At 39.7% G+C, this 24,697-nt stretch overlaps 1 protein-coding gene across 1 annotated transcript in view; it reads right to left on the reverse strand.

Moving 5' to 3' along the window:
- The window catches only part of LOC139216193 (neural-cadherin), a 241,800-nt gene that overhangs the window by 106,541 nt on the left and 110,562 nt on the right, over window positions 1-24,697 (reverse strand). Inside the window, exons 13-20 of the mRNA XM_070847299.1 lie at window positions 22,980-23,229; window positions 18,272-18,399; window positions 17,831-18,017; window positions 11,156-11,299; window positions 3,713-3,833; window positions 3,264-3,426; window positions 1,706-2,374; window positions 145-336 (exon numbers count right to left, since the gene is read on the reverse strand). Coding sequence (XP_070703400.1) covers window positions 145-336; window positions 1,706-2,374; window positions 3,264-3,426; window positions 3,713-3,833; window positions 11,156-11,299; window positions 17,831-18,017; window positions 18,272-18,399; window positions 22,980-23,229 — 1,854 coding nt within the window. The remainder of the gene's footprint in view (window positions 1-144; window positions 337-1,705; window positions 2,375-3,263; window positions 3,427-3,712; window positions 3,834-11,155; window positions 11,300-17,830; window positions 18,018-18,271; window positions 18,400-22,979; window positions 23,230-24,697) is intronic.

A 24,697-nucleotide genomic window follows, 5' to 3' on the forward strand; every position in this document is an offset into this window, starting at 1 on the left:
CTTTACGGAAGTTTCCTTCCACAAAAGTGAAATTAAACTCAATAAATTCAAGAGAAAGACTTGATACAGAAGCTGAATCAAAGTAATCTCCAGTAGTGTAAGAATGTGTGGTACAAGAGGGCTTTTGCAGTAGCCTCCACATACCTTCAGGGTGAGGTTGAACCTCTGCTCACTGTGTCTTTCATAGTCCAGACGTTTCTTCAGCCTCAGGGTACCTCGCTGCTCCTGCTTGTGACTGACCATGTAGAACTTTTGCTCCTGGTCTCCAGCCACAACACTGAAGGTCAGCTGGGCATTTTCTCCAGTGTCTTTGTCCTCTGCAGTGAGCTCCAGAACCTTTGAATAAGCAATAATATCTGCTTAATAATGTATACAGGCTCTATCTCATTGGGAATATTGGTATTCTACATTTTTGATACATTAATTTCATATATTAATTGAAAAAGATGGTAGTGCATTTTTGACAATATCAGAGTTTGAAAGAATGCAGACAATGTCGCTGCAAACAGCTTTCGTAATGGCAAACTGTGCTGTAGATAATTTCTAAAAGTGAGAAATTATTGGAGAAAACATGCTCCCAAAAGCAGATTATGTGCCTTCTTAGATCCTCAGCAAACCATTTCTTATCATTAGGGGGGAAAGAGACAGTCCTGAAATACTATTAGCTAATCAACTTGTTATGGCAAACCTATTGGCAAACAATGGCCAACCAGCAACCTAGCACAACATGGGTATCCCACTGGAGCATTGACAGTTAAACCCTGCAGCAGTTTTAAAAACATATTTTAGATTGGTCTGTAGTGTTTGGCCAGTCGTAATTTTGCTCATTAGACTAGATTAATCTAATGCAATTTACACAAAAATGAAGACTAACTTGTTTCAACCCTAAAGAGTCAGCCACCCTCCCCCCTGGCTAAATCAAGAGCCATGTTTCCTTGATAACTATCAGTGACAACTACTGACCAGTGACACCAACCGATAAAAAAAACTGCATAAATTGTGGTTTAACAATGTTGTGGAGTGAGAAATAAGATTTAAGAGAGTGTAGGAAGGACATTGTTGCTTTGCCTAAAGAAACTATCCTCAGCCTGACTGACAAGTTAGCAGAAGTACTGAGCCCTGCCACATCAAGAAGCCACAGCATCAGAGTTTCTTTTCTTTTTTGATACGTGAGCTGCTTCGTGTTGTGTACTGGACAAGAAAATTCCATAATATTGTAGCACTGCATGTGCCAGTCAGTGTTCTTCTGTGCTGTTGATTTATTTATAAACTTTGTTTTTGGAAAACACTTTCTTAAATGGATGCCTTCGGTCCATTATTGCCTCTGGATGTCAGCAGATGACATTGCTTTTTATTCTCTGTATTCTTTCAAAATCTTGCAATATATACTGCGTCTAAGAAATCACATTCAAAATCAGAGCTAAGGTATTTTGTTGTGTCCTGAAATCTTCTACAGAGAGGCGCTATATTTGGTAAAATTAGGAACAGCTCCTGGGTTCAAGGCTGACTGCGGACTTGGACTTCTTTCGATGTTTTTGGTATTACTCTGTTGTGTTGGGTAGTTAAGCGCTGAAGTGAATCATCATCCACCTTCAAATGCTTTGTTTACATTTAGAGAGGTAATTTAAAACAAATGAGAGAATATGGATTCTGTGACCTCAGGTAATAAGGTAGTGCCTCAACAGGCGAACCACTTCTGACCCACCTCTGCATTAGGCTCTGCATTCTCAGAGATCCTTGCCAAGCAGGAGTGATCGGTGAATCTTGGAGCGTGGTCGTTCACATCCTTGATTTGAATGGTAGCAGTTCCAGTTCCTGTCATCCCCCCCCCATCTCTGGCCTCCACGACGAGGAGGTAGGACTCAACCTGCTCTCTGTCAAGACCGCCCATGGCTACAGTGATGGTCCCTGTGGTGGGGTTGATAGTGAACATTTCTGAGAAGGTAGGCACTCCACCCACCTCAACGTTAGTGGCATCCAAACTACCCATGATCCTGTAAGAGAGCACAGCATTCTGTCCGACTGCTGAGTCATCCAGGTCAGTGGCAGTCATCTCCATCACAGATGTCCCCACAACAGAATTCTCCACCACGTCTCCGTGGCAGCTGGGGGCACAAGTGAAGACGGGTGCATTGTCATTGATGTCCCACACATTGATGATGACGTCCGTGAAGCCTGTCAAACCTTCACCGCCTTCATCTGTGGCCAAGACGACGAAACGCCACACAGCGCGCTCCTCGCGGTCCAGGGTCCGCTGGGCGTAGATCTTTCCTGTGACCTCATCAATTATGAATTCACTGTCTGCACCCTGGCCATGGAGAGAGTAACGTAGGGCCTCCTGGTCAGCATCCTTGTCTGGGTCAGATGCTGTTACCTACAACATCAGTGGCACAGCGAGACAGAGAGGATGATGATGATGAAAGTATAACAGCTTTTTTTTGATAATAATTATTTAAATGCTGCTGACTTTGAGAGACATCTTGACTAGAAGTACTTCACAACTGTTCTGTGCAGATATGCACTCTCTGGTAGGTAAACTTGATAATTATCCAACCTCCTCAAACCCAACGCCCACCTCTTCTGTCTCTCTTCTTCCGTCTGCTTGCTTTTACTCATCCTCAACACATCAGAAGCAATCAGAACCCAGGGCAGGCCAGACATGTCTCACTTCAGCACACTAATTGCAGTCTGATTTAGTCTGACTGCAGGCTGACTTAAAAAAAACAAGTGTTTTGCCTCTATGTAATGGAGACATTGTTAAAATTGGATACATTCAATGTGACTGATAAATATACTACTGTGCAAAACGAGATGCATAAGTATGCCAATTTGCACACGCTAAAAATGTCTGTTAAAAGGCATAGCTTCAGAGTTAAAGCCCAAATGGTCTCTCAGTGGACCTTATCTGACCATGGTACTCAGTAATTATTGAACAAAAGCTAAAATCAATTTTGAAAAATGACGGCTGAAATGATGCTCAAAAATGTTGTCGGCTGTAGCTAGCCATTTAAATAAAGCTAATATTTGCTCCATGAGCTGACTGAAAACTCAGTGTCTACTTTTTAAATGTTTCAAGCTGACTAACTATATCAGGAACCCTGTAAAACACTGTTAAATACCTACTTGATGCATACATGCATGATATTGTGTATAGTCAACATCCTTGCCAGTTGGTGATTGACTAAATAACATGCCAAGTAAACAGTTTGTTGCAATAGCTGTCACAGCATCTGTCATACAGCTGAATAATAATTGGACTTTACCTGTAACACAAACACCGGTGAGCCATCCAACTCTTCCGTTACACTGCCGTAGTACTCGTTAACAGTGAACACCGGAGCCTCATCATTCTTGTTAACCACGTTTACTGTCACTGTTGTGTAATCCTCCCACTTCCCATCTGAAGCCAGGACATGAAGCTTGTACCTGAGCAAAAGTTTCAGCTTCGTCAGGGGGTGTCACAAAACACTTTACATCCAAACACTTAGATGAACTTCTGAAACACTAAAACTATTGAGGTTTAGTTGATTTAAATCATCAGAAGTGGAGTTTAAAGCTGTTGCGTGTATATATAGCTAAACAAAGAAGTAGTAAAGCAATACAATGGGGAAAACAACATATATTTCAGGTAAAATCCTTCAATAATCATTTATTTGAGTCAAAAAGCAAACATTTACCACTCAAAGGATTCTTCCCTGAGGTGTGTTCCTACCTTTTGTTCTGTTCGTAGTCCAGAGGCTGGGCGATAAAGATAGTGCCCACCTCTGGTTCCACATCAAACACCCCCCCTGTGTTCCCTGATGTGATCTGGTACCGCAGTTTAGCATTTCCACCTGCAGAAAGTGATGGAGAGGGAGGTTGACAGTAGAATGAAAGTTTGTATAAATGAATGGTAGTTACTGAAAAAGCAGAGAGTGGTAAGTCAGTCTTATTGGAGCTGTGTTGAAAAAAAGAGCTTATCTCTTATTTTTGCACCAAGAAATTGCTTTGGTGAAAACATGATCCCTCATGAATCTAGTCCATTCCTGCCTGTTTCTCCCAATCTACCAAACTGTCTCCCTTAACTTAGATAGATAGCATCAGCATGCTTTAGCTGGCAGATTGGAATTAGATATGGGGTCTTTGGTGTGATTTGATTGTTATGAGTCTTTAAATAACTTCAAACAAGGCAGCCTCTGCCCTTACAAAGGTGACTACTATACCTGCTGCATTAGAACAGGATCTTCATGACAAAAGAAAAATCTATGAAAAAGTAAAAGTGACATATTTTAGAGTCACCCACAGAAAGACTTAAGCCTCTCCCAACAATTTGTCTTGTAATACATATCTTCTCCATGTGATACAATACACACAATAACCTCACTGAAGCTTTTTTCTACTTTTTTTAAAGTAAGGTTGGTCTGACACCTTTTCAAACAACACAGTCGACCCAAACCTAATTATCCTCCTTCGGACCTTACCCTAATTTTGCCCTTAACTGGGTTGAGGCCCTTCAGAACAGAGGTAGAAGGGATGGTTGTTGAAATCTTCACCTAAGAAATGGGACACTACTCAAAACCAGATCCTGTTTGTACATACTGATTCTGTCAATCTAATGGGAATTATTAGTAATTAATGACGTTCCCACTGCTGTGTCACTATGCATAAAAGTGCTCATTCTGGATTTGGAGATACACATTATATAGTTCCTGCTGGTTAGTGATGACCACAGGTTGACCAAATATTGCACATTAAACTGTTGTTTTATAACAGGCCACCATAAGTACATTACACTGCCTCAGTTCTCAAAGAATTTTCTTCTACCTCTCCATTTGGAGGGCTATGTGACCTCTTATCAGTAAAATAAACGGGACGCCGTACCCTACACATGCACACAGAACAGAGGGGAAGGGCTAAGTGGGAGAATCATGATGCAGCCTGAGTCATCTGCTTACTTATTAACATCCATGTTTTCTTTAACTCTTCGATTTAAGCTTAGTAGCGTTTTAACACCAGACACATCCCAAAAACAAAATTGTTGAGCTAATACAAATTTCTATGAAAATAAATTTAAAAAACAATGAATGTTAAAGAGGAAGCAATTCCCTTTTGGTGTTGCTGACAAGACAGACCATGTTCATAATTCTAAATTATAAACTAAGGGATGTACTTTACATTTGATACAGTTGTCCTTTACAAAACAATGACGCATATTGCATAATGGGAACATCCATAAAATTTACCATGATATTTCAGAACATTTCTGATCAAAAGTAAGCAATTCACGCAAAATAATGTGTACAGAAATTAAATCAAATTCATTGATTTTTTAATTTAAAGGATTATGAATCAGACAAGTAATTGTCAGTCCCATTACTACTGTGTTAATTGTGGATAGGTTCAAGCAGAGGGCATTCACAGTGGGTACCTGCAAGCTCCTGTGTGCTGAAGCATGTAACTGTTTTTGGCAGTGTGCTTGAGCTTAACTTTGCATAGTTTTTGCATAGTTTTCATTACCATTCATTACTTGCCATACAGCACTGAGTTCTGTTTTGAATTGAATATGCTTATTGTTTATGTGTCTGTGTTGTGTCACAAAATGCTGTTGTCAGGTTGTATTCAAAAGTTCTGAAGAAGTCATTATGCAGCAAAAAACGTAAAACTTGTGCAAGTGATTAAGATCCAGCTTCTTTCTTTGCAGGTGCCAAGTGGCAAGTGATGGAGTTTATATTGACACAGAAATGTGCAGACATTCATGTAAGTACCATTTGGATGGTTTCCTGCACAATATATTGGCAAGGATCAACTAAACAGGCATGACACACGGTATTACTGATCACACAAACCGAGAAAAGTTAACTCTAACCAGATCTTATGGCTTTTCAAGTGTAAGTAAAATCACAAATTGTGCGTAAACACAACAGAAAAGCATTGATTCTTAAGTAAATAATTAATACCATTGCTCCAATCTAAAATCATATTGCTGTGAATTCCCCCCTTCCCTCTTCTTCAAAGTCCTCTCCCTATCTCGCTTAATCCCTTTTCTTTTTAAGCTCTGCAAAGCATTTTTAATAAACTCTATTAGGCGCTGATCAACAAAATGTTCCCCCTCAATGCAATTACTGGTAAAACTAAGGTCTGCATCTCAATCACTGCTGCATCTACCACCCCTCATGTTAATATGAAAGGGAGAGGAGAACCCTCTGAAGACAAGATGAGATTCACAGCTTATTAGTAAGATGAAAGTCAAAGAAGGAGAGAGGAGAATGCACTAATCCAGATCGTTTTGTACCGTCTGTCTGTTGGCATTTTAAACGAGACATTAGGGGATATATGCAATTGCACCCCTTCTTCTCGGTCTGTTATTTCTAGTTGTCTCAATCTCTTAAGTATTTAGAGAATTGCTGAGACCCAAAGGACAAAAAAAAACAGCGCAAGGAGTAATACAACGGTTAAAATAAACAAATCCAAATGGAGAGAGAATGAATGTTTTTTCCCAGCTGTACCAATTTCCCAACTCTTTTCATCTCCCTTGGTACTGTACTTTGCTAAAACTGTGGTATACAGACAAATGAGTGGAGAGGGAAGGACACACACATATCACACATCTCATACTCTTTATAAATGGAGTTTGGGAAAAAAAATTCTTGTTGATGCTCCACTTGTTTTCTCTATTGCCCTCACTATTAAGAAAATAAATGTAATTGTATCTTGTATTTACAATATGTAACATCAATGCCCAAAGCGTTCTGGATTAGGCGTTACAATTGCAATTATTCACATTTCATCCCATTAATATAAGCAATGCAATGCTTACTTTAATGAGTTATAACCTTATGTTGGACAGATAAACTTAAACTAGCCTTTAGAACAGGCCAAGCGTGCCTGGAGATTTCCTTCCCATTTCTACTGCAAAACAAATTGAAGTTTAAGTTTTTAAACAAATCAAAATGTTAATTAACAAAAGTTCACCATGTTCAATATTGCCACGTTAAATATGCATTGATGATAAAGCCACAACTGGTGACAACAGCCAACGGGTGCTGTTGTCATAGTAACACGACACACTTTCTGACACATGTCCAGATGCACAGCAGTCAGGAAACTGTGACTGTCAGAATCAACAACAGAGAGATTTGTCACTGTAAACAAGAGCATCAAAGAAAATGCCCGCTCTCAACACAGATGAATGAGCTGGCCAAAACAACCAGAGTCAGACCAAGTAAAAGCCTCTTGGGCTAACAACTTTTATGGATGGGGGGAAGATAGATTACAACTCTGCCTCTGCTTCTATCTAGTGCTTTATGCAGTTATATTACACTGGTTGGTAATAAGCAGTTAATTCATATATTATATACGCTGCTATAGCAGCTGTTCCATAGGCACAAACATCCTGTCAACATTATTACAGGCAGCAGTGTCTAAAAATCTATTCCTCCTCCACTAACTTAACCCTCTACACACCTCACAACAAAGAAAACGCAAACACAAGTAAGTTACAGCTTCCTCCGTCTCTCTCAGTTGGTGGTAGAAACTGTATCCTGGACTCCAGCGCTTCTGAATTCAAACAACTAAGTAAGCAAATAAGTGATCATATGATCATATGTGCGTATGTGCAGCCACTGAGGGCTATTTATCACAGCTAGGTGTGAGGCTCACAGCCGGCCTCTGCACTCTGATAAATGGAAGATAATGTGAAAGCGATACCTCTCCCCCTTCTCCTTCTGTTCCTTTCCTTCTCTCTCACAAATTATTTAACTTCACAGTGGACTTAACACTGACTGTGTGTGTGTGTGTGTGTGTGTGTGTGTGTAGTAGGTACACCAAAGCCGGAAACGCAGTGTGTTTACAGAAGCATCTGTAAAAGCTTTCATACACTTCCAGTATCACCACTTAGTTATGTCAGTCTGGAGTGTAGTGTGGTGAAATGTAAAGATTGTTTGTGATTTGACAAATTCTGGACATAGAATTTGATATAATGAGATCTTTGCGAGTATGATTATCGATTGGCTCAACAATGTGCTTACAGGCAGAATTTGCTGACTTTTGACTTTTTGTTAAGCAAAAATGCAGGCAGCAGTAAACAAAAGAACACCATTTACTTCTTCCTGGGTGAAATTTAATTGGTTTGAATGACTGTGACAGCTCAGAGCCTGGGTAGCCTTTTCAATCCGACACTGACTTTCAGTTTCTTTCTTGTTTTACTCGGTGGTATTGCTCCTCAATTGAGAGAAGAACAATTTTCACAGGTGAACCATAAGAGGCACATAATGGGCCCCAGATGTGTACCATCTGATCCAATATAGAAGGTACAAGGTAGTGTCTGACAGTGTAAGGTAAAAATATGTACCAGTTCAGTCTGAGTTAAAGCTACAGTTATTAAAGTCAAGGTAACTAAGGTAACACAATGACTAACACATCAGGATGGTAGAAAAGGCACTCCTCCACCACCAGAGACACAAGTTAGACCTCAGCAGTGAGGTTTCCAGCTTTGCCCCTTGAATACAATGTTCAGAGAAATTAGTTTTGCAGTTTATAGTATAGTATAGGAACACTGTTTCTTCCTTCACACACGTTAAGGCTTTGCTGAAATGCCAAATGGAAATAAAAGCAGCCCACCATGCAGTCGTGTTTTTTGTAAAAGTGACATCTTTAGCTTCTTTTGACTAATTCATCTTCTGCTCGTCTCATCACAATTTTGCATGTACTTAAGCATTTAATAGTCTTAATAAAAAAAAAATAAATAAAAAAGAATGAAAGCAAAGAGTAATCGAGCAGTGGAGTGTCTGGCTGAAACAACGGCTAACAAAACTAATCATCACAGGACGCGGGTAGAAAGCTTATAGCTGGAGAGGATCTGTTGCAGCTATTGAGAGCTTCTCTGATGTTAGTCTGTCTTCTTAATACACAAGCACAAACACAGGCCTGCTATTTCTCTCCCTCCCAGGAAATTAAAGTCTTATATATAAAACGGGGTTATATTTGCAAGTCCAATTTTAGTCGCATCATCTCTAAAAATAGTCACAAAATGTACCAAGATAGTTGCATTCTGGAGCCAAGGCTGTTGCTTGTGATCATTTCACTATGCTATATAGGCTTCATGTCCGCACGCAATGAGTGACAGCAAAGTCAAACTGTTTCAAATGTGTTGCATAACAATGACAGAGTCAATTATTGCACCATATACAATAAAACCATACAAAACACACCGAGCTAGCATTTGAAATACTATCGTTTTCATTTCAAATACTAACATCAGCCATTATTTAGTTTGTTCTTTCTATATTCTTACACAGATGATTGGGATTTCTGAACAGCCATTCCAGAATCAGAAAAAAAAAAAAAAACTATATCATAATATCACATTATTATAAAAAAAGTGACTTTGAGAAAGCACCCAGGAGGTGTTTTCCAAGGTATAATGCTGTTTTTTTTTCTGGGTCAGAAGTGGCACGCTGCAAGATGTTAAACACATTTGGGTGAGAACAGCCAAACATTGAACATGTACACAAAACAAGTGTAAAGGGTTGTTCACTGTGTCAGACCCCCAGAGAAATATCATGCCCGTTGTAGCCTCTAAAACTCTAAAAGCCTCGGTTTCATCATTCACATTAATGTTTATGGTTTCACACCATTCCACCAGACAGGTGGTGGTGGAGACAAAAGGAGAGGGAATATTGGACTCACATTCATCATAAAAACGTTGGTCTGTCTCTGCTGAAATGCAAGTAGGCAATTGTTTGCCAAGTGCACTGCACCAAGTTCTAGTCAACGCTCTATGTGGTGGCAATGTATTCCTGTCATGCTTGCTTTGGTGGTTAGTGTCTAAAAATCAATGACTACGGTGTTGCATTTCTAAAAAAAACCCCAGAAAACATGTTGATTTCTAAGTTAGCAATACCTTTTTTTCCATTTTGCAGTGGTCTGGTTCTTATGATTGTTAATTCAAAGAAGTGTATTCACTCTGTGTTGATGGCTAAATAAAGAGTCATCAGCCCTTGTTCTCCAAGTGTTCTGTGCTCTGTTCAAGTGGAAACCTTTTTCTGTTGACTCTCGCTCAGCTGTATCTTGAAGTCTGTTGCAGTCATCCCTCTGTTACGCAAGCCCTTGTCACTTACAATAAGCAATTCTCATTTGATTTTGTTGATGATTTGTATCTACCAGACCTTTTCTGATCAGAGTCCTACCAAGTTTCTAGATGCCTTTTGATAGTGTAAGCCACAGTGCAGTATCAAAGATACTCAGAGAGACTCTCTTCATTCCTCACAGTGATAATGGTCTTGTCTTTTCTGTTGTGAGCTGACATTTGCCTCTGGCCATGACAGCCGAGTGTTTCGGCAAGTTCCACCACAGATCTTAATCTTTGTATTTCATGATCTTGGCGAGTTCTCAGATCCTTAAGAGGCCTCTTGATTAGCACTTTATCAAAGGCAAGTGCACTGGAAAGGTCAACCTGCTAGGCTTATGTAACTAATGCAGAGTATTTAACAATACTAAATGGAACTGATTGGAAACAATAGCTCTGTGGTTTTCCATGAAGTGCAGCCACATAGAAGATTGTACCAAACAATAAAACTTCAACTGAATGGAAATAAATTCTTTGATTGTGCATGTCGCCGTTAGTTGAGCAACTTTCATTCATTAATTTCACTACAATAAGCAACACTTTCCCAAAATTGGTCTAACAGTTTGACACTCCAGTGGCAACATTTTGAAATGACCAGAAATGAAATCAGCTTCTCCTCCCATATTTACAGTTGGTGCAACATATGAAGAAAAAAAATAAACTGTTTTGAAGCATTTAAACACTTGAGAGTTCTTTCTTTGCCTTGCATCTAAAGGTTACATTAAATGGGTTCCTACAAAGTGCCTGATTCAAACTCACAAATTGCTGCGTTTTTCATGACTTCAAGACATGTTTTGTAGTGCAAACCTATTTTTTTCCTTTTCCTCAAGGGGGTCAGACTAAAGCAGTGAAGTGAAAAGCGAAGTTTTTCTTGAGTGAGGGGAAAAACGAAACACTTCAGCAAAGTGCTTGAGTAAATGGGTTCAATTATAGATTTACAGTACCAGCCCCACCATCACGTCGACACTTTCCATTTTGTATCTGCATCACCAAACTCCACGAAACGCAGACACGCTCACATATACATTTTCCTTTATCCATGCCACCCACCTTCGTCGCCATCATTGGCGCTGACGGTGAGAATGGCGAAGCCTACATCAGCATCCTCATCCACATCAACTTCATAGGATGCCTGTGCAAACGCTGGCTTGTTATCATTCACGTCACTGATAAAAACACGAACATATGCCGTGTCTGAAAGAGAAACAGAAAGAAAGAGACAAAAATAAAGAGGGGAAAGGCGATTATAAACATGAGATTGTTCTATTTCTGTCAAAGTGAACATGAACATCTGTCTCTCTATCTTTGGATAGTGACAATTGAGTCACTTTTTTTTTTACAGCACACACACACACATACACAGATAGGAAACTAGATGTTTTATTTTTTTCATGCACACAGACAGAAACTAATATGATTTTTTTTTTACTTCCATCCACCATTGTTTGCCACTGTTAGATCTGTCATCCGTCTCCACTATTTCTGTCTATTCTACCATTAAATCCAGCTGTTTCTTTTTTCCTCCAGCATCCAACCGCAGGCTGAAGCATAGTACAAAGCACCCTGGGGGCATCAGTGTAAAGCTCAGTAGTTGAGCAACCCGACATACTCCCATTCCTTTGATATTTGTATCAAAATGAGCATCATTTGCAATACATGTTACAAGATGAGATAAATTATTTAAGCCAGGGTGGAAGCGATGGTATACAGTTCATGGCACAGATAGCAAAGCAAGGCAGCCCTTGGAGCTATAACAAAACAAGTCGCAGATGCCAGTGCATCTTTGCTCATGTTCAGAATCTGTTAGCGAGAGAGAGACAAACAGAAGTAGGAAGGGAGGGAGGGAGGGAGTGAGAAAACAGAAATTGGATAAACAGATGTAACAACCATCCCCTCATCCTCCTTCTCATCTGCTAATGCTGTCCACTCATCCATGTTTTCACATGTATGTGTAAAAATCACACGCCCAACTCCACCCTATATACTTGCTTCGAACTCTCAGCAGAGCTTGTTTACTGCCTTTGAAAACAGTGTTTATCAAGGTTATATTTGAGACCGCTTGACAACATTCTGCTGTCTCTTCTCTGCAACATCTGTGCTTGGCATTTGTGTGTCTGTGTTGAAATGCAAAGATAATGGAGAAACTATTAACACGTCTTCCTCTCTTTTTGCTTCTTTTCTTAAGCTTTTATTATTTTTTGTTGCACATAAGGGCCTGTACCTCAAAAAATAATAGAAGGAAGAGGGGCAGTAATAATGATTTAGCCAGTACATTAGAAACGGGTGACAGAAGTTCTGTTTAATATAAACAAACTATTAATATTGTCCCCTATAACTATAATTCACTGTAACTCTCGAACAGTATACATGATAAAGAAGGAAGAGAAACATGGGAAACAGCAATAAAATAAGATACAGGGAAAGCAAACTCCTAAAATAAGCAAAGCAAAAGAACCAAAAACAAAGTATATTGTTGAAGGTATTGATTGTTCACTTTGTGGTAGAAAGGTTTAGGAATGAAGCATGTGCTTCAACTAAACATTTTTTAAAGTAGCCCATTAGATATCCAGAGGCTTTGAAACATCTGCAGGAAAGTCGAGGTTATTACATTTTAGGTTGAAGAAGAATTCCCCTCACATTTGTCACTTAGCAATATGTTTATGAAAAAAAGAGTCTTAAGAATAGGGATGGGCGATGACTTTTGAATATTCTAATAATATAATATATAATTAGATAGTTGTGAAATTATAAAAAATCAAATAGTTCATGAGACTATCGTCTTGTTTTGAAACTATACATCTCTTTGTTTTTACCGGCGCCTGGTAATACGCCCGTCGGGAGCAGTAGCTTGATACAGGCCGTTGAGATGAAGCCAAGTCAAGTCAAGTTGCAGGATATATGACTGGATGAAATGGGACTTGGGCAGCTTAAACAACGAAAAGTCAGCCTGAGGTACCAGCTGAGTTAGCTTTGCTCTGATCCTGGCTCTCTCTCCTTTTCTCTCCTCCCGGGGCGATCGCTCCTCCATCTGCAGTGCTCGGTCCAGGTGAACAAAAGATGTTATGGCCAGCAATCGATTCAGGGTTTGCTTGAAACCCAATGCTTACTTCTAACAAGTAATTCTGCAGTAATATGTGCTTCAGCACTGAAGGTGAAAAAATTGGCCGATTAAAGACAATAATGTAGCGAAGCTTGATCAAGCTATGCTCGCTGATATTAGATATCAGATATTAAATGAGCCCTCAAACTCAACACCACCATGCTTTTGTGTCAGAAATGTATAAATAATAATTGAAACGTATAATCATCGTTTAGTGGAGTTAATGCAACCTGTCTGATTCTCTTAAATCAATGAGGGCAACAGCTCACACCCTTGCTTGAATTGGAATAAGCAATAAAGCCTGGCAGTTGTATGCCCCCTGAAGTGTCACCAATTCAGTATCCAAAAGTCCCTCCAGTTCTTCCTGAGATGTTTCAGATGAGAATGAGACCAATTATAATAGAGTAAGTGGACATTTGTGACACATTTAAAGAAATTACCTCTAGTTGTTCCTAAGATACTGGATCACAAGTATGTGACGAACGGACAACCTGAAAAAACAATGACTCTGGCTTTGGCTGTTGCCATTGCAGAGGCATAAGAAAGGTAACGGACAGCTCTGTGGCATGGAGCTTTTATGCCTTTTATGTTAGATTACATAGTCTGGTCTTGCCAGGGTACATTTCATGTGAAGTCTGTCATAAATATATTTCAATTAACAAGTAGTGTATAACAGCAGTACAGGTTATTATTTCTGTGAAGCTCCCTCACTGTTGGAACTTCAATGTACAATATGCATTTATTGAAGGACTCAAGCATTTTATAGTTATGAGGTGCACAAATGTATGTTCAGGTAGGCTTCAACCAATTTAAATCAAAATATGTAATTAACTGATAGCCAAAGTAGTATTACAATGAGGAGGCCTATCACTAGTGGCAAGGCCATAATGTTTGTGTAATGTAATTTCTGCCTATAATTTGAAGGGTTGATTTGCAAAAAACAGATATCTCAGTTTTTGTTCATTTTCCTGATGTGAATCAAACTAGTGATATCTGAAAATGTTTTAATTTTCTTAAAACATGTTTTTTGTGCACTCAAGGGAATATCAGTTGAACTGATGTTGTTTTATTCATGATGTTTAGCTATTTTTTTTTTTGCTATTGAACTCTTCATTTTAGCTTGGCTATGTATGAGCACATACCATCAAGGCTGAGCTGTTACCACAGTAACCCACGTTCCATTCCAGCCTGGACCTCTTTCTTTTCCCTCTCTCTTCCCTGCCATCCCTGTCCCTTCGCTGCTCTATCAAGGAGAAATGCCTATAAAAATAATTTTAAAAAAGTACAGATTTTACCAGAAGGTGGAGTCGATGGTGGTGGTGGTGGTTATCCGCCTTGTTTTTAATGAGGAAGACTACATGCCACCTCTTTTATTTGTTTTGGAGCACAAATTAGGAATTTCCTTCTGCCTGATTAGAGTTTCAAGGTAGGCATCTCTTCAAGATGTGGTGAGATATGTTTTTGTAAAGGTGTTAAAGTTTTGAGCAAAATTCTCTCATGCCAGACTGAAATGATTTCCCTGTGGAAATCGTTTAATCAGAGATTGACAACAATTGCAACGACATGCACTTGTATTTTAACGTGTGCATCCCTGTTAGGTGTCTGTCAATTTGCCAATCACCCATCCATCTTCATGCCGTCTCATTCAGCATTCATATCACAGAGATAAATAAATAAAATAAAATAACTCCCAAAGCTTGAATGCAGTCTCTCAGTCTCTGCTCTGCTTAATATTTAACTTCTGTTTACGTTACCACAAATGCCATAGTGAGTCAAACCTAGAGAGAGGATCTGTTAATAATCTATGATCATATTTATTAAAAATATATCCTCGTCTGTCTTGCGGTTCCTTCAACACCTCTCTCCATCCACCCATCTGTCTCAACATCTGTTCATGTCTTTGCGTGTCTCTATTCTACCGCTGGAGCATGTATGCATTTCATCTGGCAGCAAATGAGAGAGAAATGGGTAGATGGAGGAAGAGAGGGAGCAAGAGAGACACACTTAAAGAGAAAGATGGCCTTTGGTCCTTCAGTAGGGAGAGATGAGCAGATGTGGGAAAGAGACAGAAGGAGGAAAACAGAGATTATTGCTGCCTTCAATGAAGATTTGGAGCCTTAAATAAAGTGTACAGAGCAGCTGTCGACAGCTCTCATCTTTTGTTTTTGTCCTCTTTTTCACTTAGTATAACAGCAAATACTACCGCTACACAAACCGGACTACAACTCTAACATCAACAGAATCTGAATCATTTCTGAAATTACATAAGCTATTTACACTGGTACCCTAAATCTAATGATTCAATAATCAGTATAATTAATTCCTGTTTGTAATACTACCACAGATATAAAAAAAAATCCATAAATGAAAACTCTTCAGCTGGGTAGTGTACATGTGGAAAAAAATCCTTTTTGGCATTCATTTTGTCTAGTATTAAGAATATTTCCATTTGTGTAGTTGCATCTGCATTCAATACAATCCCTACAGCTGCTGAATAAAAATGTCTTAATTGAAGTGATTGTGCAGTATTACTTGATATGCCTCCCAAAAATATGTGGACATCCCTTCCATTTAGTGGGTGCAGCAGCCTCAGCCAATGCTAACTGGTGCATAAAATCAAGCATACAGCAATCTATTATGAATTTACAAACATTTGCATTAGAATGGGTTGTACTGAAGAGCTCTGTTTGTCAAATTTCTTTGCTTAGGAGAGATGCAGAGGGAGGCCACATAAACTCGCAGAATTGGACTGACCCACTACAGAATTCCAATCAGCCAACATTAGCACAACAATTGTTTGTGGGGAGCTTAAAGACATGAATTTCCATGGCCAAGCAGTGGCAAGTGACAAGAAATATCATTAAGATGACTTTTACCTAAGAGTGAGACAACAGAACCATGTAACCTCTATAAATAGAAACTATCCACCGTGCCTCCCTCCAGAGGAGAGTGGAGAGTTAGCTACCTGGAGGCACACCAAGGATGCCCAGGGCAAGATTGCTGCACCACGCTTGGGTTAAGGTCCTGACTGACAGACCAGGCCCAGTGGCGCTAGATAGGACCTGACCATCCCTCTGGTGTGCGCACCCACATGTCAGATCAGCGAGTCTCTCATAGCAGGTTGTGAGGCGTGTAACACAGATGGAGAGGTCAAGTGGGGACACAGGAGTCAGTTCGGGATGAGGCCCAGACTAAGTGCTGAAAACACGAAGGCCACAGCTCAACATCAACTACCGACCTGTTCGCCTGAGCCTCCGGTGGAGAACAACAAAATTCGAACAGGCTAATAAGAACGCCAGGTGACAACAAAAACCACACCTCAGGAAGTGTGCCAGGAGAAGCAAGCAGAGAATGAAAGAAAGGAAAAGGCCGGAGCCAGAGTGGCCCAGAGGCTACTGCGTGCACTAAAGACGTCCCCAGCAAGAGCCCCATAGCATTAAGGGGCAAAAAAGGAGAGCACACTCATCAAGCCAGCAAACCATATTGTGTGGGCCTGGTGAGGTGGAAAACCTCCTAATGACCCTTCTAAAAGTATAACGCCAGCAGATCACTAGTTTACATTGGTTATAGATGTGCTTGGTAGTATATGTTATATATTGTGATTTATTTAAAAATGCATTTTAAATTTGTAATCTTGATTATCCCAATTTTTACTAAATGTATCAGTAATCTGAATATGTCTTTTGTGTACGACTTACATGGAATACACTTACCTTTTTTTGTGTCCTATCCCAGGAAATACAGTTACGTGTTACGCTGTTCAAAGCCTGTTCATTATATAGAAGTCTGATGGGCAAACTGGATTTGGTATAATTATGTCAACAGAACAACCTGCCTGAACACACAGTGCTAAATGTTTGCTGTTGCATGAATAGTGGTGGTCTGGGGCAGTTTTTCATGATTTGGGCTAAGCCCCTTAGTTCCAATTAAGAGAAATCTTAGTACGACAGCATACAATGATATTTTAGAAAATAGTGTACTTCTAATTTAGTAGCAACTGTTTGGGGAAGGCCCTTTCCTTTTCTAACATGACAATGACACCATGCACCAAACCTGGTCCTTAAAGAAAAGGTTTTCACAGTTTGGTGTGGAAAAACTCACTCCTCAATCCCACACACAACCTTTGAGATGAAGCACAATGCCAACTGCAAGTCAGGCCTTATCACATAACATCAGTGGCCTCACTAACTCTCCTGTGGCTGAATGGGAGCAAATCCCACAGCTTCCAAAGTCAGGTGGAAGGCAGAACAGTGTGGGCTGTTATAGCAGCAGCTAAATAAGATGTTCAAAGATCGCATATGGATGGGATACCCAGTTGTCCACGTACTTTGTCTTCTACAAAAGTGACCACACCACACTTATTGTCACATATTTTTGGAGTATAGGTAAAAACCTGTTGGTGGTAAATGAAATGTTAAGTGTTTCCTATGTTTTAAACTCACAATGTAGTTTCACCTCTATGTTCTGCAGCTGCATCATGGAACGCTACAACACAGTAGCAGTTCAGCCAAGCTACTTCATGACAGTTTATACAATTCCTGTTCTTAACACTTAGACACAACACTAGACAATCAGGATCACGTATCCAGTCACAGGCTGTTCTGTGGCAAATCTGTCTTACTTACCAGAGTTGGGCTGTCCATGTTTGCCAGGCCGTGCTGACTCCCAGCCATCCACAGACTGAACCTCCAACAGATAGGAGCTTTTTGTCTCGCGGTCAAACACAGTCTGTGAGTAGATGAATCCCAGCTCTGGGTCAATACGGAAATACTGGTGGTCCCCACTGCGATCCTCCAGCAGGGAGTAGGAAATCTGGGCAGTGGGAGGTAGGGGCAGACACAATTTCACAGGATGTACAGATGCTAAAAGGCAGGTAATTGCTGCTCATTTACAAAGCAGGGAAGACATTTTCTGAAAAGAACATAGTGCATGCATTGAAAAGGAACTTAGAAGGGAGTTCTTAACATCCCTTTCTACAAACCATACTGCAAGAAAAACATTTTTTTTTTTTTACCATGCCATGTTTGTGTGTGCATGTGGTGTGGTGTGTATGTGTGTTTTTTCACCTTGCCGTTGAGACCCAAGTCGAGGTCATTGGCTGAAACCTGGAAAACCAAAGTTCCTGATTCTGCTCCTTCAGTGACCGAGGCCTCGTAGATGGACGAAGTGAAAAATGGAACGTTGTCATTAACATCTGGAAAAGGAAATAGGATAGATAAAGAGATTGTGCTTAGAATGCACAGTTTTTTGTTTTTTTTTATAAAAGTCACAGATGATGGTTGGGCTCTTTACAAGGCCTCAATTGCCAGCAGCATGAGATGATAACGACCATGTAGCCATTATCCATACCTGCTTTTTACCAGAAAGTCCATTTTGACATCAACATCATTTAACATCACTACATTTTCCTTTTTTTTTTTATGTGAATCATTTTTATCTAAACCAGTATGACTCATCTCGTACACATGGAACAAGGTCTTGATGCCCTTCAAAAGCAATGCACTCAATAAATCCACTAAAGAGTATAAAGAGTATCTAGACAAATGTGGAACAAAGTATTGAAATCTGCCTCTAAAAACAGAGAGACTCACTTTTTAAATGCTGTGGCTGCTAAGATGCATTATTCAAACTTTATTTTTGAATCGACCAGCCGGCTGGAGAATGATGACCCTTCAAATGAATTTCAGCCATTCTTAAACTACTTTGTTGAAAGAAAAATACATCTAAAGCCTTTATTCAGCCTGCTAATTTTGTTTACCTGTCCCCGACCCCTCATCAGTTCTGTTAAATTAGTTTACCTCTATTTCTTTGAACGAATTACTTGGAATTGTGCCTCGCATCTATCTGTCCTCATCTAACCTAGATGCTGTGGCACCAGGAATACTTAAAAGTCTAGAGACCATTATGCGATGGGATCACATCAGCCATAACGCCAAATCAGTGTATACGATGCAGTGGAACACATGACATGAGGGAAGTGAGTTTCGCGGAAATGATCATAACTATATACACAAAGTTAATAATTAGGAACATAACCGGACAAGAGTGAGCTTGTACACAAATGTTGACTAATGTAGATGTATCAGGAATGTCACAAACTGGATAACAGTCAGCTGAATACCTACAGATATACATAGAGTATCCGAACAAGACCTAAAATGCGTAATTGCAATTCCAGGGTGGAGGTTGTGTCAAAGCTAAGGTCTGGCTTTAAGAGATGTGAAGACTGCCTAATTTTGCCTGTAGAAAAAGTCATTTTCTGATTCTGGAGCAGCTCAGAGTACAGGAATTATTTATTAAATCTGGTACACACACACACACACACACAAACACACACAGAATCACAAGGTGAAAACGATACCAGCCACGCTATCACTGCTGGTGGACTTATCACCTACTGATCACTGTTAATAAGTCTGTCTGTTCTGGTCTGATCCCTGACTGTTTACTTTCTGCAACTAAGAAAGTTTGCTAAAATACATTAATGTAACATTGCCTGGTAAAAAAAACCCCCAAAAAACAAATTCCAGGCTCCATTTTACCTCCTTTTACCTTTTTTTTTTAGATCAACATCAAACACAAAGGCCATATGTTCCAGCTCTGGCTGCACTGCACTGACTTCCGCTGTATTTCAAAACTCTATTGAAGATCCCGTTAATTACATTTGAAGCCGTTAATGGTTTGAATCCCTCGTACATTTCTGATCTTTTAACCCTGTATTATACAACCCAACTCTCCAGACGTGCAGACAGAAAGCTCTTACTTTTATTCTGCAGTCTGGCTTAAAAGAATACAACTACTACTATTACGCCTCCAATACAATGGAGCAGCCTTAATCAACCGTATTAAGTCAGCTAAATCATTGCTGTTTGGAACACACTTTTAAAAGGCTGTTTGAAATTAGAATTCATTATCAATTTATTATTTGATTAACAAAAATAAATGTTTCAATTTTTCAAAATTCATTGTTCATTATGCACAAAGCTTGAAATAATGGATATTTAAATGTAAAAGTGCAGAATGAATGTAGAATCAACACAAAGGAAGCATGTCTAAATGCACATGCTATCGTGTAACTGCATCTTTTTAACTTTGAAGACAGATTCTCTCCTGTGAACTACAGAGTTCAAACAGAATCAAACAGACTGTCAGCTTGTAAGGCAGATTTCTTATATACACTAACAGAAATGATAACAAAATCCAAACCTACATGTTAAAGAGCCAGTTGAAGTTCAAAGCCATCAATACCATTAAAATTAGATGGCAGCCATTCCTCATATGCACTAAAAATGCAACATCTGCATAGCATATGGCATCTAAAAAGACTGTAAGATCCTTAGGGCTGCAGTTCTGTCTAACATCTTTTATCCTACAGTCTTCTAAGGATATACAAAGACACACACTGGAGAGGACATATAAGAGTTCATGCTACCCCACCCTCACCACAGGTTTACTGTAGCCCTGAGAACTAACTTATTAATGTCATTTTTGTTGTTGCTGGTTTTCCACACTCAAGATAAGGGTCAGCATCCATTAAGGCCAATCAAAAACAGACACAAAATGTTCCTTTTCTTACATCAGTTACCTTTAACCATAACAAGAATGGAGAAGAGGAAGTTACATGCTGACAGATACAGAGAGATAAAGCAGGAGTCACCATGAATTAGTGAGACAGACCATGATCTGCAAGATTTGCCTGACTGAGAGAGGCAGAGGCCACGTTTTAACATAGTTGATTTAAGGCCAAAAGCATTACAGAAATGACTTGAATAGAGCAACGCATTAAATCTAATGCTGCTCCATGTGCCATTTTTCCTATGCTTTCTTCAGAGCAAATGTCTTAATCTATGAATTAAAAATGGAGCCTTAAATCCATTACAGACCTCCCTCCCTCAGCCACCCTGCCTCTGGAGGAGTCAAAGAGCTTTCTTATTAAGACAGATAAGGGAGAGGGGGGTGAGCAAAAAGAAGAGAAGGGGAAGTTGGGGACAGAGAGGCAAGAGAGGGGAGAGGGTCTGTGTGAAATAATTATTTCTCACTGGATTAAAACCTATTTGATGCAATGGGGTATGCATATGTGTGTGAGTGCATGCTTGCTTGTTGCAAGGGGATTAAATGCAGGGGAGTCTCGGGCATTTGGGGTATGGAGTTATTTTGAGGAGCAAAGTCAGGGGCAACATATTGTGCAGTGATTATGATTATTATTAAGTTAACTATGGTAATCCCAGTTACCAGTGAGCATTAACAGATTGACACCAGACACCAAGTAATCATCTTCAGAAGAGATGGACATGATAGAGAATGATAGATACTTGAAAACAAATATTCTTAGACAAAGATGAGATAAATAAGTTAAACTCTTTTCAGATGACTCTGACTTTTTCAGATGAGGTGGGCCTGTGGCCTTAAGCATATACGTTGGACTCAACACACTCACAACAGCAGGTGAGCTCTGCAAATAATTTGTGTGTGTGATTTGTGTAGTTTTGGAAATCCAAGTTTTAAAGTTCAATGGAAACGAAACTGGACTTAGAGAGTCCAGTTTCCACTGACTCTCCTGTTCTTCTCAGATGCTCTTGATTCTTTCTCTCCATGGCTTCAGTGGAATAACTGTTGGATTGTACAGTGCTAGCAGTTTAGGAAGAGCCAACCCAGTGACACTGTCCATGTTGAATAATGAGAATAAGCATAAAAACAGGATGAGCACATTAGACAATAACAAATTTACTGCACTGAATCAATACTCATTAGCTGATAACACTGGAAATTGATCAATTGTGTGTCAGTAACATGTTCTGAGATTGAACATGCGATTCAAGTACACCCTCTTGTGTACTACAGTATTCTTTTTAGAGCTGGTGTCATCAAAAGAAACTGCTTGCTCCACTGAAATTCTACATAGCCTTGAACCGGTCTATTGGCCGATAGGGAAAGAATATGATTATTCTACTGCTACACTACATTGTATTTTATTGATGTGCATATTACTATTATTGTGTAATTGTGAGAGACAGAGAGAGCGAGAGAGCGAGAGAGATAGAGCGAGAGAGAGAGAGAGAACTTAGATCCGGTCTAGCTAAATTTCTCTGCTGTTGTCTCATAAATGCTTTGTTAGCCTTGCATATATCATCTTAGCGAAAAGAAAATGGATCCATCAGGGGCTAATGCACTTTGGGTAAGGAGCACAAATTAAGTTGGAATTGTCAGAAAAATGGTACCATTAGTAATGTTAAAAAAAGAAGTGGCACACTCTGCCACACACAAATGCTGCCCTCCCTTGCTGCACTTGCAGTGCTCTCACTGAGCTGGGAGATCAGCGGCGCGAAGCGACACACCAACAAAGACATTTGTCAATACATCCCAGCTCGCAGTAGTGGGATGGAACTATGGCCAATGTGTAGCGCTCACTCAAGGAGAGTCAGCAACTTGAGGGTGAGTCCCTACTTCCCCCCCATTACCACTGTTAGTCGGGGCTATGTTTCTCTGGGCATATCTGTGACTGAAATGCCAGTATTACAGTATTGTGGCACAATAAATACTTAAGAATTTGGAACAAGAGCATAACAACCACCAAATCGACTACCAGAGGATGTCAGATTTTACATTTATTAATTATATAAGCATGCATATCAATCTGTGTTAGCACTGCTGTTAAGAGGTCCTCCTGTATGTGATCATGACTCAGATAGAAGGCAAAACCAATAGCTGGAATTATAATGATGTTAAGAGACAATGTGAAATACAGTGAAAGAGTATTAAATTAAAAAGGTTCACCTGTGACATTGACAAAGACCGTGGTGAAGGCTGCTAGTGGTACAGCAGCAACATTCTGAGCTCGAACCCGCAGCATGAAGTTCCTGGTGGTCTCGTAGTCCAGGGGCTCGGCCACCAGGATGGAGGCTGAGCCATCCTCTCGATTGGGGGTCAAATAGAAGCGAACTGGCATGTTGGTCTCTGGGACCATGCCGTCCTCCAAGTTGTAAGTTACCCTGGGATCCCCAAGAGGGGAGGTGGCTTTGATGGTCTGTTTGGAACAAAAAAGATCTCAATAAAATAGGATATCTCACATGTTATAGCCAGAATACAACTGTGAGACTTGTTTGCCATGATTCCACCACTCACTTGATTGTCAGTTGCTGTATTGTGTAAAATACACAAGACTACAAAAGACAGCTACGCTGATTCCTCAGAGGTGTCCTATTAGTAATTTTATCAAAGAACTTAAGTTAGGTTTGTCCTGTGTCTACGCTCACAAATGGGCATACACAACATGAAAGCGTGGGCAATTACTTGTACACATAGTTGTTATTTTGTCACTTTTGGAATAAATTTAGACACTCAATTCAGTCGCTCACTTTGTGGTATGAGTGAGAGATGACCAACAAAAGAAAAACCTAAAAACTGTCAGCGTGTTTCCAATTATTAATTTTGAGAGCTGGAAAAAACTCTGAACACCAACAATGATCCTCAGGACAGGAACAGAAACGGGGACAGCTGCTGCCGATCTTCAATGGAAGCTCAAACTCTAAGTAGTGAAAAATGCCCAAATGGAGAAAAAAGTGCTTTATAGCCCATAATAATGAACGCTAAAATATTAAGGTAGTAAGGCTCAAACTGTTAGATTAGACAACAGCCCACTGAAATCCTGTGGGATCAAAGGGAGTACACTCTTCCTTCTGCATTCTCCATGAGCTAATTAAGGAGAGGCTGCTCAATGCTGATGCCACATACACCCCAATTAAAAATCAAAAATGCCATCTTGGAAGTGATGCGGCTTGACTATGGGTGACCTAGCTGTATCTGTTCAACCTGCAAAGCAAAGCAGCTATAATAATGAGACACCCTATCGGCCATGTAGAATTGGCAAACATGTGACTGCTGTGCGTGCTGATTTAGGCCATAAAACCCTCATATTTCCACGGCAGAGTCATTATAACCTGCTTGGTAGTGAATGCCTCTTTGCATCACAGTCAAATCAACACTGAATGTCGATCTTGATAAATACACAGTACTGTAGAGGCCATGCTCTCTCTCTCTTTCTCCCTTGCCCTATGAGCATCTCTCATAAACACATGTTCACACACACATTTTCATTTTAAGTACTCTCCTCTGTCTTTTCATTTCAATCACTGTGTTTAAAATATTCATCAGCAGCCTTAATGGATATAATTGCTTTCAAGAGATTCTTGTTAAATACTGTTGATTACTTCAAATGTATTTGTGGCATGAAAATGCAATACAGGCATAGTCTTTATACTCTTAATAATTAAATGTAGCTGATGGGATACATCATAACTGTAAATTAATAATTACACCTTATCAAGGGAATTGGACAAATGTGTTGGGAGTGTTTCTAAATGTAAAAAATCACCAAAACACTAACACCAATCTAAAAAACCTTCTTTGGGCAAAAAATAAGCCTTCAGATTCAGCTCTCAGGTTTCTTACTAAAATGTTGAGCGTGTCTCTGTACTGGACTAATGACTGTTAAC

The sequence above is a fragment of the Pempheris klunzingeri genome, chromosome 1 (assembly GCF_042242105.1).
Source record: "Pempheris klunzingeri isolate RE-2024b chromosome 1, fPemKlu1.hap1, whole genome shotgun sequence".
Taxonomy (NCBI): Eukaryota; Metazoa; Chordata; class Actinopteri; order Acropomatiformes; family Pempheridae; genus Pempheris; species Pempheris klunzingeri.